Raw genomic sequence first — 18803 nt, 5'->3', positions numbered from 1 at the left:
TCTCGTGAATGTGTGAAATACACATTTAGAAAATTAAAGAACACGTTTTGTGCACGAACAAATAGAGACAAATATACATTTTAATTTATACGGATAACATTTGAGTTTTGCATTCCATGTTTCGAAATTCAAAATTATTTTATATTTCAAACGACTTATTTAATTAATTATACGGTTGTGATGTGTTGTGACGTATTGTATGTTGTGAGGGTAATTATGTTATTTTTATATACAAATCTTATTTGAAATGATCTTAATTGGCTAATAATATTTATTACATTTAAAATTTATTACAATTAAATGTTTTGGTTAAATTATTTCAAATAAAACGTTCTATTCCTTAGCGAAGTGGCTTATGCATCCAAGATTTTCACGTCTCATGGATTTTTTTATCTTTAAGATATGGAAAGAACCATACCGTGGTATAACTGTAACGTCGTTTTCTACCTGAATTATGAGCAAAAAACGCGCAAAAATGTAAAGATATGTAACTTATATAAATAAGACTATAACATTATTTCCAAAACTAATCAAGATGTCAAAAAAATTATACCTCGCAAATATAGGTCGTAAATGGATCAGATGTCAGTTAACGGCATTTTTGTTATAACATGGCATCATCGAGTCTTGAAATCGTTAATGGTGCATATTTATATTTTATTTATTTGTTTATTAATAGATACACAGACACAATACAATTAGAACATACATTAAAATTACGGACTTACACAATTTTGAGCTAGATTACATTCCTATGCATTTTATGAGCAAAACTAGGGTTGCTCAATACAATAATATTAATATAATCAAGAGATTTTATAAATATAAATAAATATGAGACAACATCACATACATTACTCTGATCCCAATGTACTTACATTGGGATCAGAGTTATGTAATATGCTGAAGCACTTGCGTTATGGAAATCAGAAGTAACGACGGTACCACAAACACCCAGACGCAAGACAACATAGAAAACTAATGACAATCTACATACATTGACTCGGCCGGGAATCGAACCCGGGACCTCGGAGTGGCGTACCCATGAAAACCAGTGTACACACCACTTGACCACGGGGGTCGTCGTATAGTAATCGATAATTAATAAATTAGATTAAATATAAAAATCAAAATTAAAATAATATAATCGTGAATATTCACTGTTAAATAATAGCAATCCATGTATATTATTTCACTTAAAATTAAATTAAATTCAGATATGTCTATCAATAGGTCATTAAATATTTACAGTAAATCCTCGAAATTATGATATTTATTTATTTAACAGTTTATTAAAATTTGCCAGATACAGTACAGATACAAATATATAAGTCACAGGAAAGCAAAATTTAAAAGGTATGCTTATCCCTATAAGAGATTTCTTCCAGCATACCCAGAAGAGTGAAAATAGACAGAACAGTGAAAGGTAGACAGGCAAGAGTTTACAATTACAAAATAAAACTAAAACAAATACTAAACTAAAAATGAGAAATATATATATATATATATATATATATATATATATATATATATATATATATATATATATATATATATATATATATATATATATAATACATTAAAGTTTACATATATAAATAAGAAGTGCGAATCGTGCACGGCAGAGCGTTCCACAAACGCGCTGCATGCACTGTGAAAGCGGAGGTGTAAAAATTAGAATTATGAGAAGGGATTTGTAGTAGGAGCTGGACATTAGGACGGCAAGGAGAACCAGGAGGAAGCAAGAACTTGAAACGTTCTCGAAGGTAATTGGGATATAAGGGATTAAAAAGTATATTATAAAGGACACATAGAACGTGAGTATCCCTGCGAAGACGTATAGGAAGCCACTTGAGTTCAGCTCGAAATCTAGAGACATGATCAAATTTGCGTAGACCAAAAATGAAGCGGATGCATAAATTTTGTAGCCTCTCAAGTTTATCAAGCAGTTCTTCAGTAGCGTGAAGAAAACAGGAATCAGCATAATCTATCAGAGGAAGCAAAAGAGATTGAACATATGATATATAATATTATGCCTTACAATGTTATATATATTATATTTACTTTATTCCTGTAACACCAAATTGTTATAAATTGAATAATTAACGGAAACAAATTAGTAACACCTATCAAGATGGCGTTGCACAAAGCACTCCTGACAGCCACGTAGTAATCCTATATAATCAAGTTTCCTCTTATTATGTACGGAACACTTTAACATTAGGATACCGTCAAACGAAACTGTAGACAGTATGAGCCTTAACAAAGTTTGTAATTGACAAACTTAGTTAATTCGTTGGTAGGAGATGTAAATATATCTATTTCGTAAAGGTTTTGTTGCCATTGAAACATTGAATGTTACGTCTTATAATCTTGACCATTGTCTCGTGATTCTAGTGACTAGCTTGTGAGCACGTGACCTCGGATTCAAATTGATAGCCAGAAATTTATTAGTATCTGAGGGAAAATATTCTTTTGCCCATCATCAATAAATAATAATCGGTCTTAATGTATGTTTACCAGTGGCGTAGCTAGGTGAGGAAGGGCCCCGGTGCATAGAAAAGGAAACGGGCCCTTTCCCATCCCTCTTTAAGTAATAATTACTCTTTAAAATTATAGATACCAAATAAGAAATCTTGTGCGCAGGGTCGTGTTTTTCTAGCTTTAGAAGCTTAAGGTTTAGTTTAGAGGCCCCCCTGAAGTCCGGGGTCCTAGTGCACTATACCTCCTGGCGCTACGGTACGTACACCACTGATGCTTACTTAAAGGCTGTATTGCCATCGCAAATAGAACTTTGAATATGGCGGGTCTGTAACTGCTAACTGAGCTGGTGAAGGCAAAGATCCATTCAACTTCCCCGCCATCAGATATAAAGGAATCATATATAGCAAACGATTCACTCTTCGGCGGTCTATATAATGGAATAAAGTTATAAAAATATAAATTCTTTTTGGCGCTGTCATCGGGTATCCCATTTGCTCATCCGCTGTCTATATAATGGAATAAAATTACAAAAATGTATTCTTTAATCCAGCGTCACCTATCGTTCCATAGAATTACGAAATGGATAGAGAAGAATATAAAATACACTAGTGTGTGTAGACGCACACTAATAACCTCTAATAGGTCACGGATTTCGGTCACGATGACTTTATTTATATACCTTAAGCGCTATAACTACTAATGCTATTAGTATGAAATATTAGACCTTCAGACGTGTTTTATGTTCGAGCCCATTGAATATTTCAAGTGAGCATACAATTCGTGTTTAGTTTGAATAAAATATCGAGCTATTAAATATATGTTTGTAAACAAATTCTATAGCATTAGACGTACCAAAATCTCTCTTAAAGCTCTCAGAAGTTGGACTTTAATTGGCTGTTATCGTTATTATATAGGGTGATTCTATATATAATAATAATAATAATAATAAAAAGCCTTTATTAATCCAAGACATAGGTTACAGTAAAAAAAGTAAATTAAGTTAATAAATACTACGAGCTAAATATGTCATGGCCCCTTTCGGGTATAGGCCTCCTCCAGTTGCCTCCATTTTATCCTGTCGGTAGCTGTTTTCATCCAGTCTCTTCCTGCTACTTCTGGTATGTCGTCTACCCAGCGAGCTGTTGGTCTGCCCTTTTTCCTTTTTGCTCCAGGACCTCCGGGGCCCTTCCAATTGGTTGCTCGCTTGACCCATCTGTCAGCAGAGGAGCGGGCAATGTGTCCTGCCCATTTCCATTTTAAGCGTAGTGCGTGTTTCAGTGCGTCAATCACTTGGGTCTTTTGTCTAATTTTTTCGCTTTCCTGTTTATCTAAAATTTTTATACCGAGGATGCTCCTCTCCATAGCCCGCTGACACGCACGTATTTTCAACATATTTTTTTTGTTAAAGATCCAGGTTTGGGCACCGTATGTTAAGCAGGGCAGGAGGCATGAATCCATCACTTTCTTCTTTAGTTTTATCGGGAGTTTTGATTTTAATATTTCCTTGTTACTCCAATATTTTTTCCACGTCATGTTAATACGCCTTTCTATTTCATCTAGGTGTCTTGTGTTTTGGAAAGAAATTTGTTTTCCGAGATATATATAGCTCTCTACGTAATCCATTGTTGTTCGGTTTATTACTATGGGATCTTTAGTGCCGTTAGTAGCTATCTTTGTCTTTGCGGTGTTTAGTTGTAGTCCAATATTTTCGCTGGCAGCGCTTAGTTCTATCAGCATTTCCTGAAGTTGTTTTGATGACTTGGCAAAAAGTACTATATCGTCGGCGAATCTCAGGTTACTGAGGTTATTCCCGTCTATATTTATCCCTTTTTGATCCCAGTTTAGGTCTTTCATTATATTTTGTAGGACGGCTATGAAGATTTTTGGTGATAGCGGGTCTCCCTGTTTCACGCCTCTACGAATATTAAATTCTGGGCCTAATCTGTCCAATTTAACTTGACTTGTGCTTTTTCTATATATATCTTTGATAATATTGATGTATGTAGGTTCAAGGTTCTGATTCTCCAATGCGTCCCAGATACTCTTATGTGAGATAGAGTCGAACGCTTTCGCGTAGTCAACGTACGCTATATAGAGCTTTTTCTGGTATTCTACATATTTTTCAATTATTTGATCTAACGTATGTATATGGTCGATTGTTGAGTACCCTTGACGAAATCTATGAATGAAATGACGGATTCTATATATACTACTAAATAATACTAAAACGCCTGTATATGATTTCAAAGTTATTGCTATTTAATTTTTAGTTTTACTTAAAAATAACAGTCAATATTAATTACTTGGTTACATCTAAGCTTCATTTTTACATTTAAATAAAAAAAAAAATATACTAATATTATAACAACAACAACAACAGCCTGTAAATTCCCACTGCTGGGCTAAAGGCCTTCTCTCCGTTTGAGGAGAAGTTTTGTAACATGTTCCACCACGCTGTTCCAATGCGGGTTGGTGGAATGCACATGTGGCAGAATTTCAATGAAATTTGTCACATGCAGGTTTCCTCACGATGTTTTCCTTCACCGCTGAGCACGAGATGAATTATAAAGATAAATTAAGCACATGAATCAGCGGTGCCTGCCTGGATTTGAACTCGCAATCATCGGTTAAGATGCACGCGTTCTAACCATCTCGACTCGTCCAAAACTAATTACTATAAAATATTATAAATGTGAAAGTAACTCTGTCTGTCTGTCTGTCGCTTTTTCACGACCAAACCATTGAAACGTTTTTATGACACTTGCTGTGAAGCAAACGTAAAGTCCAAGAAACGACATAAGTTACTTTTTGCCTAACACATAACAACAAACTCCTTAAAATGCGACCGAAGATGCTACGACTACTTGTATGTATATATACAGACAACCATAAAAATGAAGGCTGTCATTTCAAACGTATCGTGTACTGATACAAGCACATACGTCATTTTGGTTACCGTTATGCTAATCCAACGGTGCTTAATTAAGGCGTGAAAGCCTGACAAATAAACAAACTTAAGACTACCCTCACGTAACTCAGTTACACGAATTCTTAATTTGTTTGAACTTTTGAGTTATTTTTTTTAATTTGCAAAGACAAAGTTTAAATTTAGTTTAAAAATAAATAATAAATACACGTTGCGATGAGCATTGTAAAGTAAACTGGAAAAAATTAAAAGAGTAATACTTTAAGAATACTGTAAAAGTGCTTTGCATTTCGTTAGAAGCTTTGAAGGTGTTTTACAAATCAACTGTCTCTCACTGTTTGCTTATGAATAAACAAAAACCACAGTCACATGCAATTTGCTGAGTTATTACTAGGAGTGAGAATCCAGTTTTAGATTTATATTTTATTCGTGCATATTACTTTTATGTTATCTATGTGTGTGTGTGCCTATACGACTACGTAAGTGTATTGTGTGTAATTTAAATTTTACTATCATAACATTGTATTTAACTTATAAGAAAACAATATAAGAATTCAATGTTTGCAGATAACAAATACATATGTAAATAAATACTAGTGTGTCAATCATAGATCATTAAGTTTTATTTGTGGTAACGTATGTAGATATACATACAAACATACATATCTGACATTCTTTATGAGAAACGGAAACGGCGAAACTACTTACGCCGTTTGAAGTGATAGTGAATCTTTGCAGTCAAACTTTCTGACAAAAGAACTTAATGTTACTGTCTTTTATTATACTTTGATATGAGTTTCAACTCTTTATTATAATACAAGGCAAATAGGTCGTAACTTCCCAACGGTACACCCTCCCAACTGTTGTTAATTTTCAGGGTTCAAAACTGATTACATTTAATTTTATTGTACTAAAAATGTACATCTGATAGTAACATTTTATTTAACATAAAAAAAAATTAACTTATCATTTTCCATTATTAATAGTTCTACTGCGTATAAATATATGTAAAAAAAAATTGATCTAAAGAACCTATTACTACACAAAGACATGATATTTTAGGTTATAAAATCTATATAAAAATATTATAAACGTAAAGTAACTCTATGTGTCCGTCGCTCTTTCACTACTAAACCATTGAACCGAATTTGATGAAATATGCTATGATGAACTTGAACTCCAAGGTAGGACATAGGCTACTTTTTTGCCTAACTAAAGCCGCGGGGAACAACTATTTAGGAATATGTTAGTTATATACACATTTATTATAATCAGATAAATCTTGATACATTGCATGAGTAAATTTTTAAATTTATACTTGTGTTAGTTCTATCCGTCTTTATAGATCTATAATCCGTTCGTCGTAGCCTTCCGATATGTAAGTACTGCCAATGACAGCTTCTGAATTACGCCTTGTATACAAAGTTATCCGTAAGCAAAACGATTAGTTTATGAATATAGTTGCCAAACATAAACGAACATATGAATTTTGTGTATACAACAAAAACATAATTTTATAAATTGAAACTACAGTAACGGAATTATGTATGAGTTTGCGAGAACAATATTCGATATTCAACCTATAAAATGTAACTGGAGCTTAATGCCATAAAATTTAAAAATATATTGTTCGAATTTCAAAAATTGAATATGGAACTTTACACGTGATAAATTTATATTGACAACGACGTTGAATAACATGACATTGTATGGAAGAGTCAAGTCAGCTTTGAATAATGGAATGGGGTTGCAAAACACGAAGCTCACCATAGAAAACGATCGTAAAATATGTCCAAATATCATGCGACATTGACTATAATAGCATTAAATGCATATAAATATAAAAATAGCGTAACAGCGTAAGTCGGTTTCGACGTTTTACGACTGAGATTAGTCTGATTCTTTAATCACAGGTATTCAATTAAGGATATTTTGTTACTTTGCTTGGTTTTTGATTAATGACCGCGGTGAATACACAAAAAGGCGCAAGCACACCTCCAGGAAGGAACGGAAGGGATGCTATTCAACTGTCAGGCACGACACGACGAATTAATGGTGCCAATTAGGAAAGATTTATACCAGCATTGTTTGTCTCGTTAGTTTAGTAACCAGACTATTACATTATATATCAAGGAAAACTAAGGTCCTGAGTTCAAACTGAATGAGGTCAGTAAAAGAGTTACTTGATTTTTTTGCTAAGGTATTCTAAGTATTAGTTCGAAGCCCAGGAGTTGACTGTATTTATAATCCCGTATTGAGGAATGCTCGTTTAGATTGTGACATTGTGGTAATACAATGCGATGTAACCATCACTATCTACAGAAATTGATACATTAAGAATTAATAACCAATCTTAACATTACCAATGCGCCAGAATCCTTAAGAACTGCGATGTGCCTCTTGTAACTATGATACACATGCTCATTCGCCTTTAAATGAGAGCACAAAATGTAAGGATGTTAGGATATGGAATGAGCAGTTGCTAGCTACATAGACGGACTTACATAAAGGTCTGGACGGTAAAGGCGGACGGCTAAAGAAGATTAGTCCTTATTGACTATTACCCCGATAATATCTGCCATCAGGACAGAGTCGTATCCGGTCAATCTAGAGACACGGATGAATATATGATTCAATTAGGTAATATTTAAATAGTTTTTCGAGTATCGTTGTCATGTGCTATAAGTTCGTACGTCATAAAATCCAATAGCCGATGCTATTCACGTCAATGAAAGCTACTGAATATGTATGATGGCCTGATTTATACATCAACAAGTTTAAGAACTAATTTAGTCCTTCTGCTATTGTAATAAAGTTCGAAATTAGTTTCTGGATGAAAAATTGTTACTAAAGAGGCGTTTATTAGTGGTTTACTCGGTAGCTTTTAATTTATTCTTGTAATAGACTCTGTTGTTTGATAGTATTAAACTTGAGCTCATCTGCATGATAGAGAGAGATATTTAGAATTTTTATATGCTGCCTTGCGGAAAATACATAAGACTAGTTAAGCACTGGCTAATCGATCAGCTGATAGAAAGTACTCTCCATGAGTAATAGACGTCGTATAAAAATGCCAAAGCTTTACTCATGACTTTGAACAAATTATGTCGTTCACATTCTTGTGACAGGATTATACACGGGTTCTAAATTCAAAATATTTTTTTTTTGAAATTTTGATTTGTATTTACATATTGTAGTGAACAAATCATACAGTAAGATATATAATAACATATAGCAACTATCGTGGTCAAACCACTGAACCACATTTGATGAAAATTGGTATAAAAGCTTGAACTTTAAGAAGAAGGCTATCTTGTTATGCTTTATTTTTGACGACCAACCCTCACACGAGTGAAGCCGGAGTCGTCAACTAGTAATATGTTTTCGAGATAATTAGTATCCATCGTTGGTCTAACTTATAAGGCTTACATGTAGATCTCAAGGTCATGGAAAATGACCACGCATTAAAATGTGTGTGGATTTTTTCATCAATAAATTCTCATTAGTTTGGGAGCAAGATAGCATTGTTAACATCCCCATGTCTGGAAGTATATACAGCCGCTAGTCCTATGCCTACACCTGCAGTCTCCCTAATCCGGATGGATTGCAGTCCCGTTGAATTGTAAGAGTGCACCTGTGTTCTCAACTTTAGTACTTTTATATCTACTAGGTAATTGGGTATTTATTGCTTAGAATAGCCACCGTATAATAAGGAGTAATATTTCAGTATCATATGATAGTTTTTTTTTTTTTATGGCAAATAAATAATATATGCGGATACTATTATGTGTATGTATGTATTTTCTTTTATTGATTCGTATATAAGTATGTTTATTATTACGTATCGTCTATTACTAACAACCTTCACGGTTTTCGGTTTGACCAAAGGATAGCAGAGAATACCATCACAGCCACCTTTTTTCTTATATACTTTGTGGTGGTCATTAAAGTATTTAAATAAAAAATAAATAAATAGAATGAAATTTGTAGACTCATAATAGTTTTCACAAGATCCAGTTTTGGATCGCATCATCCACTTGAATGCCTAATCCGTTTCGTTCTTGAGAACACTCTTGATTCAATTTCCGTAAAAATCATTCTAAGTGAATACATATGACGAACATACCTGCCGTATTTGAAATTTGACGATAATTTCAGGGACTAACCGAGTGAGCCGTAATTTGCGTATCATATTTAAATCTCGTATCGCTTTTGACAAAGATAATTACGTCATGAACTGATTCATATTACAGTCATCTATCAAAACTGTTATCATCCATAACATCTTATATAATAAACAATAATTTATTGTCATATTTATTCATTCATTTTTGATTTTTCGGTCATAATTACCAACTGATTAACGTAATGCTTTCATAAACGCAGAGTTTGTGAATAAATCTTAATATTATATTTGTTTCAGCTAATTTTTACATTTCGTCTGAATTATTTTTGTCATTTTCAGTACTGAGCGTTCATTGATATCTTAATACACTAAAAACTACAACGTATGAGTGGATTTTATATGAAGTTGTCAGTCGAGATGGCACCATGAAGAGAACGCGCTAATTTTAAGCGATAATTTTATGGATACCCATGTTATTACGTGTTTTATTTTGTCATTATTTTGTTGGCAATGAAGTAAAATCATAAGATATAAAGCTACTCATAACATCTTTTTTCACCGTCTTTTTTTACTTTTGATCTAAAATATAGATACAGCGCTTTATCTTAAGATATCATCCCAATTGAAAAATATAATTTATCTGATGGCAATAAAAATAAAATTAATTTTTACTTTTTTTTAGGCAGTTTATTTAACATATTTTTTTTTTACTTTGAGCTTATTGGTTTTGAGTTCGAGAATTTTAACATAATACCATTGCAACACCTGATGCGTCAGTGGATCAGACCCAATGAGTCAAGGCCTAATGTCCGTGATGATATCTAAATCCAGCGGTGTTTTCTAATTATGTCTGATTTTAATTATTAATATAAACTTTTTGTTATAGGCGGCGCTGCTAAACGACACGACTGTGGAATATGAAGATGCTGAAGATCCCGATGCAGTTACACTGCTATCTATATTACTCGTTGGTGAGTTTTTAAAGATTTTTAAGCATATACCAATGCACACAAGATTATTGCTAATAATAATAAGACGTTCATCAACATCCTGTCAATTTCCCACTGCTAGGACCTCTTCTCTCTTTGAGGAGAAGGTTTTGGAACATATTCCGCGACGCTGCTCCACACGTGGCAAAATTTCGTTGAAATTAGACACATGCAGGTTTCCTCACGATGTCTTTCCTTTACCACTATGCACGGGATGAATTATAAACACAAATCAAGCACATGAATATTCAGAAGTGCTTGCCTGGATTTGAACCCGCAATCATAAGTTGCACGCGTTCTAATCACTGGGCCATCTCGGCTCTTAATAAGACGTTAATTATTCCAAAAATTTTGAAAATAAATTAACTAAAAATAGAATCCTTATAATCCATGTTAATTAAAATTCCTCTCAATGGGCGAAGGGCTGTATTTTGAATAAAGAATGTTAGACAATGTCTCTGCGTCAAACGATTTTGTTCAGTTGTTGTTTTTTTTTATAGAAATAATATTTTGTCCACAACTTTCCACCTAGAACTTTTTTCTTTATAAAAGTTACTTTCGAGCTATAGTTAGTAAACAATTTCAGTGGTCGCATAATAGAGGTTGAAAATGCAGAGCCTTTTGCGATTTAATTTACGTACCGCGTTTGCTGGTTTATAGAAATATTTGTAACTAGATGTTGCCCGCATCATTGCTCTCATTTTACGGGTTTAGTTATGATATGTTGGGTAAAAAGTAGCCTTTGTCCCTTCTTGGAGTTCAAATTTACTTCATATCAAATTTAATCAAATTCGGTTCAGCGGTTTTGTAGTGAAAGGGCGTCAGACAGACAGGCAGACAGAGTTACTCACAGATTTATAATATTAGTATATGTAGATTAAATTTCTTCGCTTAATACTTGCTAAACAATAGCATATTCACATCGGTTGATATTAGCCTCCAAATACAAAGACAATAGTTCTATCTGTACATGTTCTATTACTAATAAAATAAAAAAAACTTTGAGAAGAAAAGATGTTACTGAGGTTATTAATGATAGGCTGAGGTAGACAGAAGTACAAATGGACCCTGATGGTAAGTGTTCACTACAACAAATACAATACTAAGCATTACTGTTTGGCAATAGCATATGTGATAAGTCGATGGTACCTACTCAGAAGGGCTAAAGCCTGACCAGCAAATTTAAGCATTCTCTAACAATCTAGCCATAAAGGAAATAATTATCGATATGTAGGTGTACAGGTTTAATGCAATGTGACACCGAGTTTGTTAGGTTAGGTTATTTAAATTTAAGCATTCTCTAACAATCTAGCCATAAAGGAAATAATTATCGATATATAGGTGTACAGGTTTAATAGAACTTGACACCGAGTTTGTTAGTCGTTTAATATACTGATCCGATAGACGTGTACCGTTCTTAGTTATGAATATTTAATTTACAAATATTTGACTTACAGTCTCTAAAAGGAAACCCGTGTGAACTGCTAATGCGTCATAGACGTTAAGTTTTTTGAAAATGACCAATTTTCTTAACATATTTTTCTTACCGTAAGAACTTTCTAAAAAGTATTAAAAAACTTAAAAAGAAAGTATGAAATCTGTTTCGATTTTCTCAAGTTGGAACACATTATATAACTTAGCCTTTTAAAAAGATCAATATCATGGCAAAATAAGTTATTACATGCCTTGTGTTGTGTTTAGTTAATAGTGTGAGGTACAAGGCATGAACCTCGCACTATTAAACTTAGGTACTAGTGATGAAAGAACGTGGATTTAATGTTTATTTAATTCTAGGCAGGATAAAACTTTAATTGTACTTCCCTGATATGCTCTGTAATTAAAATGATGAAAAACAGTAACAAGTGAGTTTCTTGCTGGCTCTTCACATAAGAATGTACATTTTACTCCTACTAACTTGGCATAATTCAAAAGTACTATTAATTACTCAATTAAATAATAATTAAACTTGTTTTTTTTTTTGTAACTATACATGGATATACTAATTATCAAAAATAATACAAAAATTATCAAAAATACTAGTAACTAGTACTAATTATCAAAAATAATATAAAGTATCAAAAATATAACCTTATTAATTGCCATACAACAAAATACACAACGAATATTTAAATTTTACATAGCCATCTCATTATTCAGAGCTGGGGGCAATTCAACTAACTTATAACGAATAAAACGTTCACGATTCTTTCGATACAACTTCCTATCCTCACAAAAATTTACCTCAACTTAATCGTAATTAAGGATCTGTTCTACTTTTTTATATCGGTAACTACGATACGAATAATATCTCGATACAACTTTTTAAATGAAATTGATTTGTGACTTACGAATAATAGGTACTAAGGATGAATAGTGACGATTATATTTCAATTCGATTGCAATAAATTGTCTATTCGATAGTAGAACACCGGCCTACATTAACAAATAAAATCTAATTCTTTTCTTTTTTTGTCGTCTCAAAGTCTTACTTTAGTCATCTCACACACACAAACACACATTGGAATCGTTACTCGTCTAAAGCACGTCAATAATAATTTATCGAGAAGATACGTGTCTTCATGAGTGAACGAATCTGAGCACTGACTTCAGTTGGTCACACACTCACACACAATATCCCATTCAAATTAAAACATATAAGGTAATTGTATTTGTCATCTTAAGTTTTTGTTCCTAGGCATATTTCTCTCACTCCTTATATTCGTGAGTGCGGCTGGTAACATACTGGTCTGCATAGCGATATACACGGATAGAGGCTTGAGACGCATTGGCAACCTGTTTCTGGCATCGTTGGCAATCGCTGATATGCTGGTAGCAGCCGCTGTTATGACATTCGCGGGAGTCAACGATTTATTAGGGTGAGTTCAGAATATCCTATTATATTATAAACCATACATGGTACTCAAACTTGTATGCAAAATTAAAATAAAATAATGAACAAACTTATTGAGGACAAGAAAATAATCTCATTGGAAAAACGCATATACGAGTATAGCCAACTTATGCGATGACTTCTATTTTTATGGTACCAGATTTATCTATACTTATACCGATTAAAAAACATTGTAGTTTATATTACGTAAACATCACGATTTTATAACATCTAAGAGCACTTTAAATAAACAAGTACTGAAGAAGCTTAAGTAAAAATAAACATAAGTATAATAGTATTCAAGATATTCTGTCTTCTCAGGTACTGGGTATTTGGTGAACAGTTCTGCGATACTTGGGTCGCTTGCGACGTTATGTGCTCAACTGCATCAATACTGAACCTCTGTGCTATATCCCTCGATCGTTATATACATATAAAGGATCCATTGAGGTAAGTAAGTAATAAATATTGTAGTATTGATTAAAGTTTTTATATCTTTTGATTTTATTTATGCAGTTTTATGTAATGTTGATTGCTTTTAAGTGCTAGGCAGGAAAAGTAGCAATGTCCATCCTTAAATTTTAAGCTTGGTTCATACAAAAAAGAATTACACATAACAACATATTAACTCCCGTCCATTTGAGGATAAGGTTTGGAGCATAATCGACCACGCTGCTCCAATTCGGGTTGGTCGACACATAAGGCAGAATTTCGCTGAAATTAGGCGCATGCAGGTTTCAACACGACTTTTTCCTTCACCACCGACCACATGAATTAAACACACAAATTGCTTGCCCTTCAAAATTAAATGGGGCACGCGTCCAAACTACTGGGCCATTCCAGCTATCAATTAATTAAATTTGATTTAAATCGATTTGAAAAAAATATTTAATGTTTTTCAAACAAACAACGTTCAAACTTTCAATTCGATTAGTTATTATATTAATAAATATGTATTTATTTAATAGTTAGCAACTTTATGATAAACGCGTTCGTCAACTACATCGTGATATCAATATCGATATTTAAATTAAATTAAACCACAAAATACATATCTCATATTTTTTAAGTTGAAAATATCTACTGTTAATATTATAGAATGCTATTGACATAATAGCGTGGGGCCGTTTCATTTTCAATTATTGATTATTCTGGACGAAACGTGAACCGGCTATCAATGGCTACAAAATCCAGAATATTTTATGTTTAAAATAGGTTTTAATTATTACGTAATGTAACATTATTTTTTTGATGCTCCCTCGTAATAAAAACAGACACTAAAATAACAAATAAAAATTAAAGATAATATATTCAAACAAAACAGTAATATTCTTGTTACCTTATTTGTTTGATTTAAATTATCATAATTTTATAAGGTACATAGATGATCATGTAATTTTTATTTTAGAAGCCGGCCATTTATGTGAGATTAAAGGGGTTTTTCTGCGAAATGTTTTAAAGTGTTTCACACCTGGGCCTAAATTATTTCTCACAGCGTCTTTAGTGTCGTTATGTAACATCTTGTTGAGCTGAGAGGCTTTTCTTGTAAATTATTGTTATTTTTGTTATAGAATATAAAAGGACTTATAACGCAAAGGAATAGTTTTAAAGTAGCATTTGTTTATATGATAATAAAGAACAAATACGATTACTCCAATGTGGTGTTATAGGCTTTGTTAAAATTAGTGATGTCTTTTTAAAATGGAAGTTTGTTCTTCATTTGACATGTAAACTTACACGTACAAGATGGATATTTAATTATTATAGTAAAAATATCAAGCCCATCATTTTGTTACATGATCTAATGTTTGTTATATGATAACTAGAATCCCTAGAAATATATATTAAAAAAAATTATTCATAGTAGAGTCAGATTTTTTTAATATCATATAATTAGTAAATTTTACGTAATATATTATAAATACTCCGATCTTTCACAGATACGGCAGATGGGTGACTCGACGAGTTGCAATCATAACAATCGCCCTGATTTGGCTCTTGGCTGTATTAGTCAGCTTCCTCCCAATATCTCTAGGGCTCCACCGACCACCAGATGAAGTCACCACCACACAACGACCGCCAAGATATCCAACATGTGCGCTGGTACTAACACCTACGTACGCTGTCGTATCCAGTTGTATATCCTTCATACTGCCGTGTATTGTTATGATAAGCATTTATTGCAGGTGAGTTTGTGACAGTTATTTGAAAAAAACTATTATATAAGTTAGAAAGTAAGTAACACCCTGTTAATATCTGATTGCTGGGTTTACACCTTCGGTCCCAGAGAAGATTTAGACGCTGTTTCAATGCGTGTTGGCGAACGGTACACTTGTTACAGAATTTTATTGAATTTAATTACACGTAGGTTTCTTCACGATGTTTTTCTTCAATATCGTGCTCGAGATTAATTATAGATACAAATTACGAAAATGAACTCAATCGTTCTTTTATGGGTTTGGCTCTACCACTTATCATAACAGAAATACCACAAAATTCAATTTGTTTCGGAGCTTTTTTTTTCTATAGGTACTAGCGACCACCGGGTCAAAATCTATTAAAAAGCCGCATCAAAATCCCTTGCGTATAACTTAGACTTCAATCCGTGATTATTGTAACGAGACAAGACTATTTTATTAATTATATAAACACTAGTGCCATATTTTTTTCTTACTAATAATTAAGTTGTTCATTCACCCCTGCGCCGTTTTATAAAACAAAAGCTATTAAAATGGTTAAGAAAAATACCTCTATACTTCGTAAACTTAACAATTAACTAGCTCTCAGCCATTCTTTATAGTTCGTTTAAAATTTTAAAGTAAAATTCAAGCACTTACCCCAAGGAATTCAAGTGATTGATGTATTCATAATTGATCATTCAGCTAAACCGAGTATCGACAAATTCCTTTCTCATTAGTTAATCTTAGCGGCGACGTGTTACGAGATGATGGTTTATAGAGATTCTAAACGTTTAATAATCCGAACATTATAATTATGTGAGAACTTAAGATTACTTTGTTTATATTTGTAATTATAAACTTATGTATCTTGTAGCCTTATCTATAATAATGTAGATATAACTATAATGTTAGCAAAGTGTACGAATATTTAGCTTTTATCTAATTTCGTTCAGTGACATACACGTGATTAGGTACCAGACAGAGTTACATAAGCATTTATAATTTTAGTGTAAATTTAAAAAAAATGGTTGTTAAAAGACCCCCACAAAATTTACTTAAGCATAAAATAAAAATATCAATTTCCATAAAACATGGATTCTGTGAACTTATATATCGTATATCTTCAATAGGAAAGATAACCGTATATCAGCACGTTTAGTACTGTGTAATATAGATGCAGGGAACGTAACATCTCATTTCCTAAGGTTAATAGCGCTTGGTTAATATTTCACATGTGGCTAATGTCTATTGGTAATAATGACGATACTGTTGAGTGGCCCATTTGATCTTTAACCTCCTAATGCCATGGAAAAATAATCAGCCATCCCTTAATTTTAGGTAATAATTCCAAACAATTAGTCATGACTATCCTTTGACCTCTATCACCAAAAGGGTCAACAACAACCGATGCCTCAATCAAATGATTTTAAAGCTACCTGGGATAATGGGGTTTTATTTGTAAACTCTAATGTATTTTATACAAGTTAGACATTTTCCACAGACTATATTGCTACGCTCAGAAACATGTGAAATCGATCAGAGCCGTCACGAGAACTGTCCAGCTTCCCGACAACCGGACCAAGTCTGTGAGAACGAGGGTTCACACTCACGTGCATTCATCACCCTACCACGTGTCTGACCACAAAGCCGCCATCACTGTTGGTATAATAATGGGAGTTTTCCTGCTCTGCTGGGTGCCGTTCTTCTGTGTGAATATTGTGGCTGCGTTTTGCAAAACATGCATACCAGGTGAGCGTTTTATAAAGTACACCACCAACATTTAAATTAAATAAAAACTCTTTTAATATTTTTTGTTTAAAAAAAAGTCTCATATTTTATAAATCAATTTTTCCTGTTTGAAGTAAATATCCTTAACTTTATTTACTGTTAAATATTTAATTAGCATTACTATGATAAATTAAATGAGATCATTAGAATTGAGCTGAGCTTATTAATCATTTAAATATCATTATGTAGATAAATTTCTCGAGTAAATATTTACGCAATTAATGACAAGTCTTGTTATGTAATTATGAATATTCCAAAGGAATGTCAAAGTTAATTCCATCGAAGGCAGTTCTGGTATTTCTCGTACATATTTCTTTTATCGTAATATTAAAACATTCTTCTGATATCACATTACTCCATATTCACGTGACGTTCACCTGAATGAAGGAAAGGTCAACTCGAAAATATAATAAAACCGAAGAAAACATTTGTGACGTAATGGAAGATCTAAATCAAAAGCCTGACCTACGTGATAAGAAAATTACTGATGTAAGTCACACTATAATAGGGTCTGAGATACTATTATAATTACTGGGTCAGTATTTGGGTCAAGTGCGTAATGAAAGGGCTTTGAAGATAATTAGACAGACAAGCTGTATTCATTATTAATAAAATTGTAAAAGCACATTTAATGGGCTATAAACGTCCTCCATCGGTTTATTTAAACCATTAAAAGGGTGATAAAATTAACTTGAACGCTAAAACTGCTCTGATACTTTTATGCATTAAATACGAATTCGTCTAACAGAGGATTATGTGTTTTTTATTTCAAATTATCATTTATTTGGTATATAAAATCAACAAGAGCATTTCCCTTGTTACAGATCTCGCTTTCAAAATTCTCACATGGCTCGGCTATTCCAATTCCGCGTTCAATCCCATCATATACTCCATATTCAACACGGAATTCAGGGAGGCGTTTAAGAAAATTCTCACGTCTAAGTATCCTCCTTGCTGCGGCTACCAGACAGTACGAGCGAACACACCAACGAGAAACGATAACTTCGTCACCGATTACGGTACGAAAACATTAGTCGTAAGGAGAAGTGGATCCCTAGGTTTGTCTGGAGTTGATCCAACGCCTAGGTCCTCAGCTGAATCAGTCAAGCCTCTTAGGGATTATCACATCTGACAAGAAGACGGGAGCAGCAATAATGGTCTGCTCGATAAAAGTGATGTCGTGTAAAAGACTTTTCATTTCACTAATAGGTACTCATATTTACTGTCATACATATGTATATAGTTTAGAAGCAACAGTGAATACTTCAGATACATAAGGACGTAAAGGTCAATAAATGTATTAAAAAAGGTGACCTTTTACTCATTGAATTTGATGAAGAATGTGCTAAATATTACGTGATCATTGTTGTTCTTGATGTTGTAAATTTCTGATCAGACTACACGATCTATCTACATTTGA

At 32.9% G+C, this 18803-nt stretch overlaps 1 protein-coding gene across 1 annotated transcript in view; it reads left to right on the top strand.

The window, feature by feature from the left end:
- LOC124539831 (dopamine receptor 1-like) overlaps positions 1-18602 on the top strand; it is a 135258-nt gene extending 116656 nt beyond the window's left edge. Inside the window, exons 3-8 of the mRNA XM_047117188.1 lie at positions 10423-10507; positions 13221-13401; positions 13737-13865; positions 15356-15601; positions 17097-17344; positions 18208-18602. Of these exons, the coding sequence (XP_046973144.1) occupies positions 10423-10507; positions 13221-13401; positions 13737-13865; positions 15356-15601; positions 17097-17344; positions 18208-18515 (1197 nt within the window). The 3' untranslated portion in view covers positions 18516-18602. The remainder of the gene's footprint in view (positions 1-10422; positions 10508-13220; positions 13402-13736; positions 13866-15355; positions 15602-17096; positions 17345-18207) is intronic.
- Positions 18603-18803: the final 201 nt, after the last annotated feature.

Source organism: Vanessa cardui, chromosome 23, assembly GCF_905220365.1.
Source record: "Vanessa cardui chromosome 23, ilVanCard2.1, whole genome shotgun sequence".
NCBI lineage: Eukaryota > Metazoa > Arthropoda > Insecta > Lepidoptera > Nymphalidae > Vanessa > Vanessa cardui.
The sequence above is the reverse complement of the archived record's forward strand: the minus strand, read 5'-3'. Positions and strand labels throughout refer to the sequence as shown.